Source organism: Taudactylus pleione, unplaced genomic scaffold (genome assembly GCF_031769625.1).
Source record: "Taudactylus pleione unplaced genomic scaffold, aTauple2 ptg000330l, whole genome shotgun sequence".
Lineage (NCBI taxonomy): Eukaryota > Metazoa > Chordata > Amphibia > Anura > Myobatrachidae > Taudactylus > Taudactylus pleione.
Window position 1 is genome coordinate 3,650,239 of NW_028284731.1, and position 16,086 is coordinate 3,666,324.

The 16,086-nt window shown below is 42.5% G+C and overlaps 1 protein-coding gene across 4 annotated transcripts in view; it reads left to right on the plus strand.

Moving 5' to 3' along the window:
• Positions 1 to 16,086, plus strand: part of NF2 (NF2, moesin-ezrin-radixin like (MERLIN) tumor suppressor) — a 116,783-nt gene that overhangs the window by 16,029 nt on the left and 84,668 nt on the right. For 3 of the 4 annotated variants that reach the window (XM_088443531.1, XM_088443529.1, XM_088443530.1), the window contains exons 3-9: positions 904 to 1,029; positions 2,899 to 3,021; positions 3,123 to 3,206; positions 4,938 to 5,006; positions 6,240 to 6,322; positions 6,435 to 6,510; positions 7,675 to 7,809. In XM_088443531.1, coding sequence (XP_088299657.1) covers positions 904 to 1,029; positions 2,899 to 3,021; positions 3,123 to 3,206; positions 4,938 to 5,006; positions 6,240 to 6,322; positions 6,435 to 6,510; positions 7,675 to 7,809 — 696 coding nt within the window. The remainder of the gene's footprint in view (positions 1 to 903; positions 1,030 to 2,898; positions 3,022 to 3,122; positions 3,207 to 4,937; positions 5,007 to 6,239; positions 6,323 to 6,434; positions 6,511 to 7,674; positions 7,810 to 16,086) is intronic. The other variant, XM_088443532.1, reaches the window with a different exon arrangement.

Below are 16,086 nucleotides of genomic sequence, written 5' to 3' on the forward strand. Positions count from 1 at the left end.
GTCCACAGCTTTCCCCAATAAGCCCAGGTTGCCAAATTTCAGGTGGCCCCATGACATCTACAGGGATAACGATTCAATCTGATCCTATCTGGTAGTAGCCCACATTGATCTAGTAAGAAGAAACCTTAATCAGTGGTGTACAAGAACAATGACATAAAGGAAATATTCCCAGATCCTCCTTTGTTCTGTTATAGGAAGCACCCAGATTTGATGAATTTCAGTGGCAAAACTTAATTGTAATGTCTTAAGATAACAAGGCACAACATAAGAATATGAAACCTGCCCAGACATAATTATTCTTATACTTTATTTATAGATGACAAGATTAGACTAGAGCATCAGAGTGTTTAATTTTACATTGTACAGTTAAGTGGAAAATTAAGTAGCCTGGTCAATGTTTTAAATGTGACTTTATCCTGGCACATACCTAGCACCAAAATAAGAAATGACCTCTATATTGAGTCTTCAAATGCTGTGAGCCATGTTTCTGGATTCAACTAACAAGGTCTGTTCCAGGAACTCCACTATTTGCATGTATTATTGTCACTCGCAAGAGTTCCACCCACCCACTCCCTCCCTGAGTTGGGTCCACAGCCTAAGCTTTTGCAGTGTTGTTGCTGTGATTCCACAGCATCCATCTCTCCCACCTCTATTATCTCCTGATATGTTTTTTTTTTTTTTAAATCTTAATAAAAAAAAAAACCTTTATAGCCTAAGTTGCTGCTAAGGGGCAGTTTGAGAAGGGATGCACGTCTGCCAAAACATGACAACATGTAGTGAGCAACATCATTTTTGAGTATCCATAACATTTCTGAGTGTAGTTATGTGGGTTTTGTTAACTTAAACATTTAGTTATATAGTAATCTTATATCCTCTCTTTGTTAAATGTATTTTATTCCACAGGTAAAATGGAAAGGGAAAGACCTTTTTGACTTGGTATGTCGTACTTTGGGGCTTCGTGAAACCTGGTTTTTTGGGCTGCAATATACTATTAAGGACACCATAGCATGGTTGAAAATGGATAAAAAGGTAATTTTAAATATACAGTAGGGATGTGCAGGCTCGGTTCTACTCGGTTCCGTTCGTTTTTTTTTTACCGAATCTTATTGGGTATCAGCTGTCACGAGTTTTGGATAGCCAATAAGATTCGGTAAAAAAAAACGAACGGAACCGAGTAGAACCGAGCCTGCACATCCCTAATATACAGTCAGGTGCATAAATATTGGGACATTGACAGAATATTCACCGCCACAATAGCTTTGAAATTAAACAAACAAGATGTGAGGTAATTGCATCCAAATCAGGTGAACAGTGTAGGAATTACAACGGTTTCTATATGTGCCTCCCACTTTTTAAGGCGCCAAAAGTAATGGGACAAACTAAACAATCCTAAATCTAACTTTCACTTTTTAATACTTTGTTGCAAATCCTTTGCAGACTATTACAGCCTGAAGTCTGGAACGCATAGACATCACCAGACGCTGGGTTTCATCCCTGGTGATGCTCTGCCAGGCCTCTACTGCAAATGTCTTCAGTTCCTGCTTGTTCTTGGGGCATTTTCCCTTCAGTTTCGTCTTCAACAAGTGAAATGCATGCTCAATTGGATTCAGGTCAGGGGATTGACTTGGCCATTGCATAACATTCCACTTTTTAGCCTTAAAAAACTCTTTGGTTGCTTTTGCAGTATGCTTTGGGTCATTGTCCATCTGCACTGTGAAGCGCTGTCCAATGAGTTCTGAAGCATTTGACTGAATATGAGCATATAATATTGCCCGAAACACTTCAGAATTCATTCTGCTTTTGTCAGTAGTCACATAATCAATAAATACAAGGGAACCAGTTCCATTGGCAGCCATACATGCCCACGCCATGACACTACCACCACCATGCTTCACTGATGAGGTGGTATGTTTTGGATCATGAGCAGTTCCTTTCCTTCTCCATACTTTTCTCTTCCCATCACTCTGGTACAAGTTGATCTTTGTCTCATCTGTCAATAGGATGTTGTTCCAGAACTGTAATGGCTTTTTTAGATGATGTTTGGAAAACTCTAATCTGGTCTTCCTGTTTTGTGGCTCACCAATGGTTTACATCTTGTGGTGAACCCTCTATATATTCACTCTTGTGAAGTCTTCTCTTGATTGTTGGCTTTTACACATATACACTTACCTCCTGGAGAGTGTTCTTGATTTGGCCAACTGTTGTGAAGGGGTTTTTCTTCACCAGGGAAATAATTCTTCTGTCATCCACCACAATTGTTTTCCGTGGTCTTCTGGGTCTTTTGGTGTTGCTGAGCTCTCCAGTGCGTTCTTTCTTTTTAAGAATGTTCCAAACAGTTGATTTGGCCACACCTAATGTTTTTGCTATCTCTCTGATGGGTGTGTTTTGATTTTTCAGCCTAATGATGGCTTGCTTCACTGATAGTGACAGCTCTTTGTATCTCATATGAGAGTCGACAGCAACTGATTCCAAATGCAAATGTCACACCTAGAATCAACTCCAGACCTTTTACCTGCTTAATTGATAATGAAATAACGAGGGAACAGCCCACACCTGTCCATGAAATAGCTTTTGAGTTGATAGTCCCATTACTTTTGGCCCCTTAAAAAGTGGGAGGCACATATAGAAACCGTTGTAATTCCTACACCGTTCACCTGATTTGGATGTAATTACCCTCAAATTAAATCTGAAAGTCTGCAGTTAAAGCACATCTTGTTTGTTTCATTTCAAAGCCATTGTGGTGGTGAATAGAGGCCAAAATATGAAAATTCTGTCAATGTCCCAATATTTATGCACCTGACTGTATAATATACATAATATAATATAAAATAAATATATATTATATTGTAATGCATGCCTCTTTTTCTTCCCTAACTATTTGTCATTCATTTCCTAAAGGTCTTGGATCATGATGTCCCAAAGGAAGAACCAGTGACATTCCACTTTTTAGCCAAGTTTTACCCTGAAAATGTAGAAGAAGAGCTGGTACAAGAGATTACTCAGCACCTTTTCTTCCTACAGGTGTTTGTCTTCTTCCTACCTTGTTCTGGCAAAGTTGTATTTCTTTATTTACCCACTAATGATTTCAATCATATATTTCTCTCTTGCTTTTTTCTGAGCAGGTGAAAAAGCAGATTTTGGATGAGAAAATATACTGCCCGCCAGAGGCGTCTGTGCTTTTAGCTTCTTATGCTGTACAAGCAAAGGTAAATGGTGCGGGACAAATCAGTCATGAAAAACTGGACATACTAAAAGCTGTAGAAAACTACAACAACCAGCAAAACTATAAGTTACTTTACAAGCTGTATAAAATAAAATGATGGCACTTTTATGACTGGTTGTTATGCCTTTTTTTTTTTTTTTTTTTGCTGTTCATCTATGTCCATTATTATGTTGTACCTTGTTTCTCTATCCAGCAGTTTTCTAAATTTAAATGTACTGCAAAATATACCTAAATAGGATGATTTCAACCTCATAAAATTTAGGTTGAAATTAAATATGTCCTTCAAGTTTACCATATCCTCAAAAACATTAGTTGATACAGGCAAAAAAACCCTTATAATAGACTAGTATGCCTTTTATAGGGAAGAACAATATTCCTTTCTCCAACTTTGCAATCGGTCAATTGCCTTTATCAACAAACTATGGGCCGGATTCAATTCCCCGCGTCTAATTACCGCGCCAGGAAAAGGGTGGCAGCCAGGGCTGTTCAATTATAACCAATATTCCTCCCATTGTAAAGTTACCGCTAATGCGCGTTATCCCATAGGATCCGGAGCTATGGGATAGCACGGTCGGGGCACTTAACTTGGATTTTAGTTTGCACCGCCTGTGTTAACTGCAGATTGCGGGCCATAATTGAATAACCGGCCCTATATTGTGTTCTTCATGCCAGTGTATTCTGTTTTTATTAGGAAAATATTCAAAACTTTCTTAAAATTCTCTGTAGCATCTGCCAGTAGCAGTTAATGTAGATATTATCATCAGACACCACCCCAGGTCTACATATTGGTGGTTGACCTAATGACCATGTCGACATTCAGAACCTGTCGAACTAAATGCCTACCTTCAGACTGTCGATCAGTCATAGATAATAGATAGGAGCTATCTATCATCACTGCAGATTAATGTGCACAGTATGGGCCTTATTCAGACTAAGAAGTAAACATGATTTCTGGCTTTTTGACTGCAAGTTGCATTTTTTGAGTGCGCATACACATCGCTTTTCACGCCAACACCTGACCTGTAACTATACGACTAGGGAACCAGGGCAGGAATGGGCATGCAGACACGGGCAGTGAGGTACAAGCATAGCTAAAGTACAGTAAGAGCATGGTGTTGGCATGCATGTGCGAAGTGCAACTGAAATTACTGACAAAAAATTGTAAATGTAGTCGCCTGGAGGGGCCGGGGTTGTGGGGTACTAAAACACTTGTGTTATGCACACTACACGATATTAACTATTTGCACTTCCGCGGATCGTTAACTATGTCTTTCATTGTCTGTCTTTTCTGCATGTACAGGGATGAGGGAGGGTGCTGTCACTGAACGATATTATTAACGATATCGTTCCGTGTGTATGATCAATTTTAACGATGTTGTTAACTTGAGCCCGGCAGTGCAGGGAAAACACTTAACTATATCGCTCATGGAGCATACCTTTAACTGTGTATGAGCTTAAGATGCACACTGATAATGATGCAAATGTTAAACAAACCCAGCTATTTATGTATGTGGTTGGTACTTGCTTCTAAAGGTTGGGAAGTGATTCTTAGATCACCCTGCTGTGGAAAGTTGTTGTGTGTTTTTTTTTTTTTTGCTTTATTTATTTATTTTTTAACATTTTGCCAGATCTTAAGACATGCCTAGTCCTCCCCTGCCTGCTTGCAAGCGTAGTCTTGTAGCTAATGTCTTGTTCTTGTTTGGCTATCTCTTAGTATGGTGATTATGATGCCTCTGTACATAAACGTGGGTTCTTGGCTGAGGAGGAGCTACTTCCAAAGAGGGTGAGCATGAGCCATTTCTTTACATAATTTTGACTACAATGTGCATTTTATATTAATTCGGGACTAGTCCATGTGTAAAAACCAATATTTCTAGTTTAAAACTCAGATCTTGCAACATTTAATTTAATCTATACTGCATATTTAATTTGCAGTGTTTAAATGGACTCTTTAAATTATGTGAACGTAAAGTTACATTTCATTAGCTGAATTGTATGCTACAGGTTGAGTCTCACATATCCGAAATGCTTGGTACCAGGGGTATTTTGGAATATGTGCATACCATAATGAGATCTTGGGAATGGGACCCAAATCTAAACAAGGAATACATTTATGTTTTATATACACCTTACAGATACATTTATACAATAATTTCAATAATTTTGTGGCTCAAACAAAGTTTGTGTACATACATGATATTCATTTGTTTCATGTGCACCTTATACACAAAGCCTGAAGGTAATTTTATGCTTTATTTTTAATTTTGTGCTTTTAACAAAGTTTGTGTACATTGAGCCATCAAAAAGCAAAGGTTTTACTCTTTCAGGCATGCTTAAAAAAAAAAATCCGTATTTCGGAGGATTTGGATATGTGAGACTAAACCTGTATATGTTCAAATAAAATTGAAATAATTCCATCCAAGACCCCTTTTCCACCTAAATCCCCGGTCCGACCTGGGATTTGGAACACTCTTCCCAACCGTGTTGGCGCCGTTCACACTGTACCCATGTGCAGTCGAACTCTTCTGCCGACGATTGGAGATGACCTCATTTTCCAGATCCAGGAAATCAGTATCACCCCATGCTGTAAGCGGGACCCAGGTTGTCCAACCCGGGTTACTCTTACACTGCCCCTTAACCTGGGTCCTTCCCATGGCCAACCCTGGTCACTACCTGGGTTGGATTCCCGGGTCACTGGACCTCGGCTATTTTCTTGGGACCCTTTTCCACTGAGCCACGACTTGAGTAGACCTGGCAATAACATGGGTTATTGCGACAATGGAAAAGGTGTATAATTTAATGCCACTCCTACAGTTTTATGTAAGCAGCAATATGTATATAAGTAATTTCATTTACATATTGGCAGAAAACAAACCTTTCTTGTATACAGTTAAGAGTAGCGTATATTGATATACTAGGGGAAAGCAAAGTGCACTTACTTACACGAAATAGAATTACAAGCTTAATGACTTTCATTATGTTATTAACACTCTTCTTGATTGCTTGTGTTAATCAGGTAATAAACCTTTATCAGATGACTCCAGAGATGTGGGAAGAAAGAATCACTGCTTGGTATGCAGAGCATCGTGGACGCACCAGGTAGGACAGCGACCACTGAGCTGGATGCTGATATGGCTTTTTAAATGTGGGCGCTATGTGAGAAGTACCCCTGGAATCAGATTACTGTTTTTATATTCTTTTTCTTTAACAGAGATGAGGCTGAAATGGAATACCTGAAAATAGCACAAGATACAGAGATGTATGGAGTAAATTACTTCCTCATAAGGGTGAGAAAATGAAAGGATGTTGTCAATGGCAGATATGCATATGAAATTTTATCTTGGATAATATTCATTTTTGCTCTAATGCCTAAAATGTACAAAATAACCCTTCAGAGTGGACCTTCTTTCTCTATGCTGGAGATCATATATGTCTATAACTGAGCAGCAATAGTTATTTACGATTTATTATAATAATTATTATTATTTTTTTGTACTTGATACAGGAACAACCATAAAGTTCTGAGGTTCCATTATATTTATTATATTCATTATTGTTTGTCATCAGAAGGGGTTCGCAGTGCTGTAGAACGTTCATATCAATGTACAGTACAAACATAATAGGACATAAACAGCATATACCTAGCTGTCAATGGCTACACATCTTTGCATACATAGTTACTATAGCTTTAAATCTAGTGCTGACCTGTGCCATTGATTGATTGCAAAAATAATAGAAAGGGATAGGAAATGATGGCATATGAAAGGAAATGAAGATTACAGGAGAGATTAGGGTCCTGTCCCTGTACAGAAGGAACAGTAAGACATGAATGGCACAGGGTTTAGTTAGTGTGGGGAGGTTTAGGAGGAGAGCTAGTTTTGATAGAGAAATTGGTTTTGAACCTTTAGAGAGAGGGAGTGTCTGATAAGAAGAGAGATTTCCAGTGCTGCGGAGCAGCGTGGGAGAAGTCCTGGAGGTGGTAGTGGGAAGAGATAATCAGTTGGGAAGTAGGCAGACTGGTATGTAGAGGGAGATTAGGTTAGTGATGTTGGGGGATGAGGATTGGGCCAGTTTGAATTGCACTGTAAGTGAAGCAATTCTAGTGTGCGGCCTGATGAAAAAGGAAGGCAGATACAGTGTGGTTGGAAATAAAAAGGCGTGACGCAACACTGTTAAGGTTGGATTGGAGAGGATCGAGATGGGAATAGGGATGCCAAATGGGAGGAGGTTGCAGTAGTCTAGTGGAGAATCCCTAAGCCATTATAAATCCATATGCTATAAATTTGCCCCATTGTATTTTCTCATACTGTTCTTTTGTTCCATGCTTTTGCCTTTTATAAATATATAACTTTGCTGCAGCCAACTTATAAAAGTTAATATCAAATTATTTTAATTATTCCTGTTTTCTATATAGTCTATATCTTCTTTTGTTCCTGTATTTTCAATGTTAGAATAAGAAAGGCACTGAATTGTTGCTTGGGGTAGATGCTCTAGGACTCCATATTTATGATCCTGAAAACAGACTGACCCCTAAAACCTCCTTCCCTTGGAATGAAATTCGAAATATCTCTTACAGTGACAAAGAGGTGAGTCACCCTCCACCCCTTTGTTCTCAGGTAGCCACTGGGAGGTACTGCGTGTTTATCATTATACTGTAGCATGATTTCTTCTGCTTCTTTTATAATTCTGTTTCAGTGAGAGCAGGTGTGTGTGTAATATGTCCAGTCGTGTTTTCATAAAAACATTTTAGTGTAATACCTACCCTATAGCTGGGAACCATGCGTATAGAGTGGAACAGGGGAGCCTGGAACCTTTTTTTATTTTTTTTTAAATTGAGTATTTTTATTACATTTTTAAAATGTTACACCCAGGTAGGGAAAACATGCATATGGTAAGGATGAAACTGCATACAGAGGCACATATAGTAGAGAAATTAGATGAGCAACCAATGAGACATAGGATATAATAAAAAATAAAAATAACAATACCTACAGGGTAAATACTTACCAAATACCCCATAATAATGACAGATGATCAGGCAACACCCAAAGGCGCCATTCGTGTGCGCACAGGAAAAGGAAATCAAAACAACAATGGGGTTCATACAATATACATAGTATAATAATTATACAAAAAAAAAGACAAATATTATACACCCACCATAAATATGTATATCCAAAATATTGCCTACTATAGCCCACAGCCCATCCCTACCTATAAACTAAACAAATACACAAAAAAAAAAAAAAACCACACATCCAAAGCAAACCTTCCCATAACCCTCGACCCTGTATAACCTAACCCAACCTAGGCATACCTGGATACCCCCTAAATATCCTAACTAAAACTAATTATCTAAGAACCCATACCCCCCAACCCTAATGAAAGGATATAAAAAAACATAATCGACAGGGGCAACTAACAAAAAATTACTAAAAACATGGCTGGCCCAGTTCTCCCGTTTAAAAGAAATATGGAGTTCCTCCCAATCAGACATATACAAATAAAGAAAATAAAAATAAAACAAGATATATAAAATCATAACAGTGTAAAAAAAATAAATTAAAATGCCATATAAAGCAATAAAACATTATGACAAATATATAAGTTCCAAAGGTCTAATCGGGCCAGGCTTTAGCCTCCTGCAGGGAAAAAATTAGATAAAACAATCTGTCACATATCACCCAGGAGAATACACAAAAAAACAAAAAACATTTGCATAATATATCCCAAAGCTTCATCATGAATACTGGAAATGGAAAAAGGATTTTTAGACTCACTAGAGCAGAATCTTGATGACCGGAGGCAAGGTGATAGACAACCTTGGATCGAACCTGGAGCACCAAAGTGGGTAATTGATCTTGAACTTGAGGGGAAAGGACGTCAGAGTCAGGGTTCAGGGGCTCATCCACATGATTATCAAGGAAGAGATCTATTTGCAACTCTCCAATCCTGTCCACAAGTCTCTAGTTAGAGTCCATAAGAGCCTGAAGGATCAACTGAAGAGGAGCCATGATGGTAATGGACAACCAGAGAACTCACTGAGGAGCGGAACGGATAACCAGAGTCCAAGATAAATAGTAACTGGAAGGGCACCTGGTACACAGCCACACCAGGTAACAGCCAGGGGATATCAGGAGCAAGTATAGATCACTTAACTGGAAAATAGCCACCCGTACCTGAAGGTGTCCTCAGGATGTTGAGATCATCAGAAAGTCACAGCAGGGGCAGCATATATACAAAGGCACCGCAAAAGTACAGTAGGTAAGTCAATCAGAGAGGAAGACTGCAACCCAGGAGCGTCGGAGCAGCAGGAAGACCAGTGGAGCACTCAAAATGAAGTCTGGGGTCAAGATGGCAGCGGCTAGCACACCGCACACCCCAAACACCGACACCTGCAGGTGGGAGCCAAAGAGGATGTGGACCACAGGATTCACTCTCAAGACATCCGGAGGCGACTCACAGGTAAGGACATGCAGAGATCAGCCGCGGGAGCCAGAGATGGAAGCAGGAAAACCAGAGGAGGGAGGCAGATGACTCGGACACACAGACAAGGGTGAAATAGCCGGGAGGAATCGCACAAACAGCTCACCACAGATCTCCAGAAGCGCAGGAGTAGATGCTCCACTGATAGAGGTACACCAACAGAGGAACTGCCAGTAAAACTGGATCAATATCGGGATATCCAGCCTGGCACATTTTTAGTTTGGTCCCTAAGGAGTGGGATAGTTTTTAGGGGCTGCTACAGTAGCCTCTATTTAGCTTCTTTTATCTTTATTTTGTTTTAGATTTAGCGTGCAGCAGGTCAGTGTCATTGACAGTGCCGCTCCACCTTCCCTGTTTCGGGGGCCAGGGCAATGGTGGTGGGGTCAGTGACCCCGGCTGGCTCCTGCTCACACAGACCGGAGACAAGGCACAGTTGTAAAGCCAAGGACAGGTAAGGCAGCTCTCTGCTTGCAGCGAGCCACATCTTGTCTGTTAATTGCCGCCGATCAGGGAGGCAGGCCCTGTCAGTGAGGTCCAGTAGTCTCGCACCCGTACTAGGCCACCAGGGAAGCGGGCGCTCTTTCTGAGTGGAGTCATTCCCTGGGGTCGTCCAGATGGGGGGAAAAACCAGCTACTTCCCCCATCCCTTGACGTGTCTCTTGCCCTAGGTTATCCACAACAGGGCTGCTCCTCCTCCTCTCTCCTCCCCTCTGCATACGCTAGGTGGCCATTTTCACATTGCCTGCCTTGCACAGAGAGAAAGATATGGGCTCCTGCCTCCCCTATACCTCACAACTAGGAATCAGATTATAGTACCATGCTCCCTTCTCTCCTGTTTGGGTTTGATTGTTAAGCAGTTATTACCAAGTATTTGCATTATCCAGCATTGAATGTTTTGTCTGTGTGCCAGTGTTTATATAGTACTGTTTTTTTGTTTTTTTCTCTTACACCTGTGGCTATTCTTAAGCTGTGTTCTCACTACTTAACCTCTGTTATGCCCCTTTCACATCGCAATTCCTTGGTTGGACCTGGGATTTGTATGCGCTTTGATCCCGGATGCGACCCGGTCTAAGACCCCTTTCAGACTGGCGGCCCGACCTGGCAATAATACTGGGTCGATGATGTTGATGCCATCTCTGCTGAGCCGGTGCTAGGAGATAAGATCATCTCCAAGCGCCGGCTCTTCCATGTAGTGAACAGGACCCAGGTCGTCTCGACCTGGGTTACCCATTTACACTGTACTGTGAGCCGGGTTGAATTCGTGTTCAACCCTGCTCGTTACCCTAGTTGAAATGCTGGGTCGCTCATGTTTCATGTGCAATATCCCGGGTTATTTGCTGGCAGTGTGAAAGGGGTATTCCTCGCTTGTGGAGAGTCGCGCACGGAAGTCCTTGCTTGCGGTGTAGAGACACAACAGAAGCCGCTGCTGTAAGTACCAGGGATTGTCCGCGTCCTTACTACACCAGCCGGGGCCATATCGTCTGACACCGGGGATCGGCAGCCGACTCCTATCTGCTGCCACGAGGCCAGCGTACCCGTTGGCTAATGCAGCATAGGGGAGGTAGGTGCTCCCCCGGCAGCTCCTCCCCTGACCCTGATGCAGTCCTGATAAATAGGTTTTGTGCTTCTGGGTTGCTCCGCCTACCCCCCACGTGTATGAGACTCTCACGGTCCATGGAGTGGAGTGCACCTGGTAGCTGTTGGTCTCAGGAGGGTCTGGGTCAGTCTACCTGTATACCTCTCCTTTGGTCAAGGTATACAGTGCTCTATATCCTACTATTACTTTGCATTGCTGCAGTTTATTTTGAGCCCATTGTAATTATATTACATATGCATTGTACTGTGTGCTAGCTACTGACTGACTAGGATTTCTTTCTATCTTTCAATTATAACTGTCGCTATTATTTCTTTCTGAGTGCATCACTTTCATTTAGAATTTGTGAAGGCTGTCCCATTACTTTGCAATTGTTGCCTTTACTTTAAACATGTCTAAAGATAAAGGGAAGCAGGAGGGGGAGCCACCTGTGTTGGCTTCATGTAATTCATGTGCAGCATATGTGATCTCACAGGACATAAAGGAGGTTTTGTGTGTTGTCTGTTATAAAGAACCATCTCGCCCGTCCGGTTTACCTGTTGTTAGACAAGAGCCATCTTGGGTTGCTTATTTGTCCCAGGTTATGATACAGGTGGTGGATCGTTTGGCTACTCCAACGATGCCTCCTTGGGTGGAGTGTCCACATATATGTTTTCACCTCATGGGCATTCCTCTATTAAGGATGTTGATAGCCATTTAGTCAGAGTATGGCGCTAGCTAATGTTAACAGACCTGTAGTGACTAAAGCACCTAAACGTAAGTTGTCTTTATCTCAGTCTGTTCAACATATGGATTCAGACACCTCATCAGAGGAGTCTGATGATGCACAGAATTTCTATCCAGGATCTACTTCTGGAGAGGAGGATCATCCATCTACTGTGGATGTTACTACTTTGGTGAGGGCAGTTAGATCAGTCCTAGATATTCAGGATGATGAACCAACTCCTAGTAAGAACCCTCCAATGTTTAATCACCACCGAAAGGTGGTTTAAACGGTATTTCCTGAGTCTGAATAGCTCACTGAGCTTATTGAGGAGGCATGAGGAAACCCTGATAAGTGATTTTATGTTGATGAGAGAATAAAATTGTTATACCCATTCCCACTTTCGGTATGCGCTAAGTCGGAGGTACCTCCTACTGTGGATGCTCATGTATTGCATTTAATCAAAAACTACATTGCCTGTTCCATCAGCTTCTTTTCTGAAGGATTCTGCAGATAAAGAGATTGACTCTTGTCTTTAAGGTGATTTTGTTTTCATCATCTGGAGCAGTTACCCGTCCAGCTATAGCTGGAGCCTGGGTAGCTAAAGCAGTTGAAGAATGGATTGGGGCATTGGAAAATTCCCTACCAAATGCTACCAGAGAACAGATGATGAATATCTCCCATATACAGGAAGCAGCTTCCTATCTGGGTGGAGCTGCAGTGGATGCTAGAATCTTCACTTCTAAGTAGCAGCATCCATAGTTGCACGTAGAGCCCTATGGTTAAGATCTTGGAAAGCTGATACAGCATCAAAAAGGGCGCTGGAAGTCTTACCTTTTCATGGAAAGGTACTCTTTGGAGCAGAGCTGGATAGCATAATCTCTACTCTGGCGGCGTCAAAGTCAGCAGGTCTGGCCATCTACGTCATATAATAGAACTAGGCAAGTCTCTTTTAGTCTTTTCGTCCTCAGTGGAAAACCAAAAGACAGACTTCTTCCAAGCCGAATAGTTTTTGTAAGTCAAAACGATAAACTAAGGGGTCTGGCCAGACAAGACGTTCAGCTTCTAAGCCAGACCATAAGCCCTCGGCCTGATGGAGCAGGCATCCTCCTGGAGGATCCCAGGGTGGGGGGCCAACTTCTTCAGTTTGCAGATTGTTGGCATCAAACAACTACAGATGCCTTGGTCTGAGAAGTGGTCTCTCAGGGGTATGCCTCACTTTCAGTAGAAACCCCCCAAGAGGTTTTTTTTGCCACATAGCCTCCATCGGATGTGAGCAGAGCCTTGGCTTTTCAGGAAGCAATTTACTCTTTGCTGCAGGTATGGGTGATAACTCCAGTCCCTGTTTCTCAATAGGGAAGGGGTTACTATTCAAATATATTTCTGGTCCAGAAACCAAATGGGGCATGCCGCCTTATATTGAATCTAAAAACCCTCAACAGGTTTATTCATGTTCCCAAATTTCGCATGAAAACTCTCAGCTCAATTATTTTGGCTATGGAGCCCGGAGATTACATGGATTCCCTGGATATTCAGGATGCATATCTGCATGTTCCAATTATCCCATCCCACCAGCAATTTTTGAGGTTTGCTGTCCTTCAGCAACAGTACCAATTTCAGGCTCTACCCTTTGGCCTTTCTATGGCTCCCCGAGTATTTATCAAAATAATAGCGGTCATGACGGCCTGTCTCAGACGTCAAGGAGTCAGAATACTGCCATATCTGGATGACTTTCTGATATTGGCACAGATTCCGGGGATCTTGCAACAACCTCTTCAGCTGACCATAGCCTGCCTACAAAGGCACGGCTGTACCATCAATTGGAAGAAATCATCACTTTCTCCAACACAGCAGATGATTCATCTGGGAGCGTTGCTAGATTCTCAGGCACAAAGGGTGTTTCTGCAAAGAACAAGATTGTGGCATTATCAATGTGGATGCACAAGCTGATACGCAGGCAAAGAGTATGTATTCTGTCAGCAATGCAGATGCTGGGATTAATGGTATCGACTTTCGACATAGTGGGCTATGCTCCGTTCCATTCCAGGCCTTTGCAAAGGTTGATACTATCCGTTCCACCTGGAGAGAATCATTCAATACGGTCCCAGATGATCTTTCTCATCTCAAAGGTTCGTTGCTCCCTCTTGTGGTTGCTAAAAAGGAGTATCTAAACAAAGGGCGCCCATGCTGGATTCCAAATTGGGTGCTCCTCTCCACGGACGCCAGTCTTCGCAGATGCGGGGCAGTCACACCTTTCAGGGGGAGATGGACAGATCAAGAAAGTCATCTGCCAATAAACATTCTGGAACTGCGAGCAGTATACAAAACACTTGTCAGGGCACAGGACCTGCTTCAGGGCAGATCTGTCCAGATCAACTCCGACAACGTGACGACTGTTGTGCCTCCTTGATGATTGAGGTAGCCAAGAAGTCATGCGGCCATCAAAGAAGTGACAAAGGTTCTCATTTGGGCAGAACGTCATCTTCCGGCCATCTCTGCAATATTCATTCCGGGAATACTCAATTGGGAAGCAGACTTCCTAAGTCGCCAGGACATACACACTGGAGAGTGTTCGCTCCATCCGGCAGTGTTTCAGCTCCTGATAAACAAATGGTCTACCAGAGAGAGATCTCATGGCGTCATGTCACAATCACAAGGTCCCCAGGTACGGGTACAGGTCCAGAGTCCCATCAGCAGCCTTCGTGGACGCACTCACAGTAAGATGGGACTTCAGGTTGGCCTATCTCTTTCCTCCAATTTTCCTGCTTCCAAGAGTTCTCAGGAACTTCAAGCAGGAAGGTGGAATAGTAATACTGGTGGCTCCAGCTTGCCCAGACGTCATTGGTTCACTGACATACAGAGTCTGTCACAGTCCGTATACTCTTCCTCTGTGGCAGGATCTGCTAACGCAGGGGGGTCCCTGCCAACATCCGGACTTGCCCCGTCTGTCTTTAGGATGGGAATATCAAAAGCCACGCCATCAAAGCTAAAGGGATTTTTTAGTTTGGGTATTCAGACGATGCTTAGGGCAAGGAAGCCTGCTTCTGCCCGCATCTATTACAGAGTTTGGTATTCCTTTGGTCAATGAGTTCTCCTTTCTGCTCAGGAGCATCCCCCACCCTAGGGGAACTGCTGTAGGAGCTTCCCATGGTATTCCTGTGGATCCCTATTGACCCCGAAGACGAAATATAGAGTTATGGTAGACTTGCCTAGAAAACTCCTATTCTTCGAGGTCCACACGGAACCCACCCTGACACACCTGGCTTCATTGGGTGTTTTTTTTTTTTCCGGTCAGATTCCCTCATCTGGTGTAAGAGTGTTTCTGGTGTACGATCTTTCTTCCTTTTTATGCTTTCCTTCTCATGCCTTTAGGCTTGCTAACTAAACTGAAGCTCTATGGCTAGGGGCGGGGTATATATGGAGGAGGACCTGGGACATTCTGGGAGCCAAAGCTTTAACTGTTTGGTGCCTGGTCTTCCAACCATCATAATCTCCATGGTTTCCCTGTGGACCCTATGGACCTTGAAGAAAAGGAGTTATCTAGGTAAGTTTACCATAACTCTTGTTTCCTTCATCTTCTCAGGGTGTCCGTTTGCTCCTGCATGCAGATCTTGGGCACTTTGGTATCCACCTTCAACATGGTGCAGTACGCCCATTTTCACTCCAGGCCTTTGTAGTTGGAGCTTCTCTCCTGATGGACCCGCACCAACCGTCATCTTCGATTTCAACGGGTTCTCTTGTCTCGGGAAATGCGCTACTCCTTGAGAGTCATCCCTTCTGGATCCATGACTGGGTCCTTTCTACCACCATTGTAAGTCTTCGGGGTTGGGGGGCTGTAACTTGCCCTCAGATCTTTCAGGGTTGACGGTCAACTAAGGAAGCTTTACTCCCGATCAACATCTTGGAGCTTCACACAGTTTACAAAAGCCCTGTGTCAGGCTAAGTTTCTTCTCCAGCAGGTCCAGGTTCAATCCTACGGCTGTCACATATATAAACAATGATGGCAAAACCCACAGCATATGGGCCATAAGGGAAGTGAGCTGCATTCTTCATTGGTCCGAGCGATTCAATTCCCAGGGG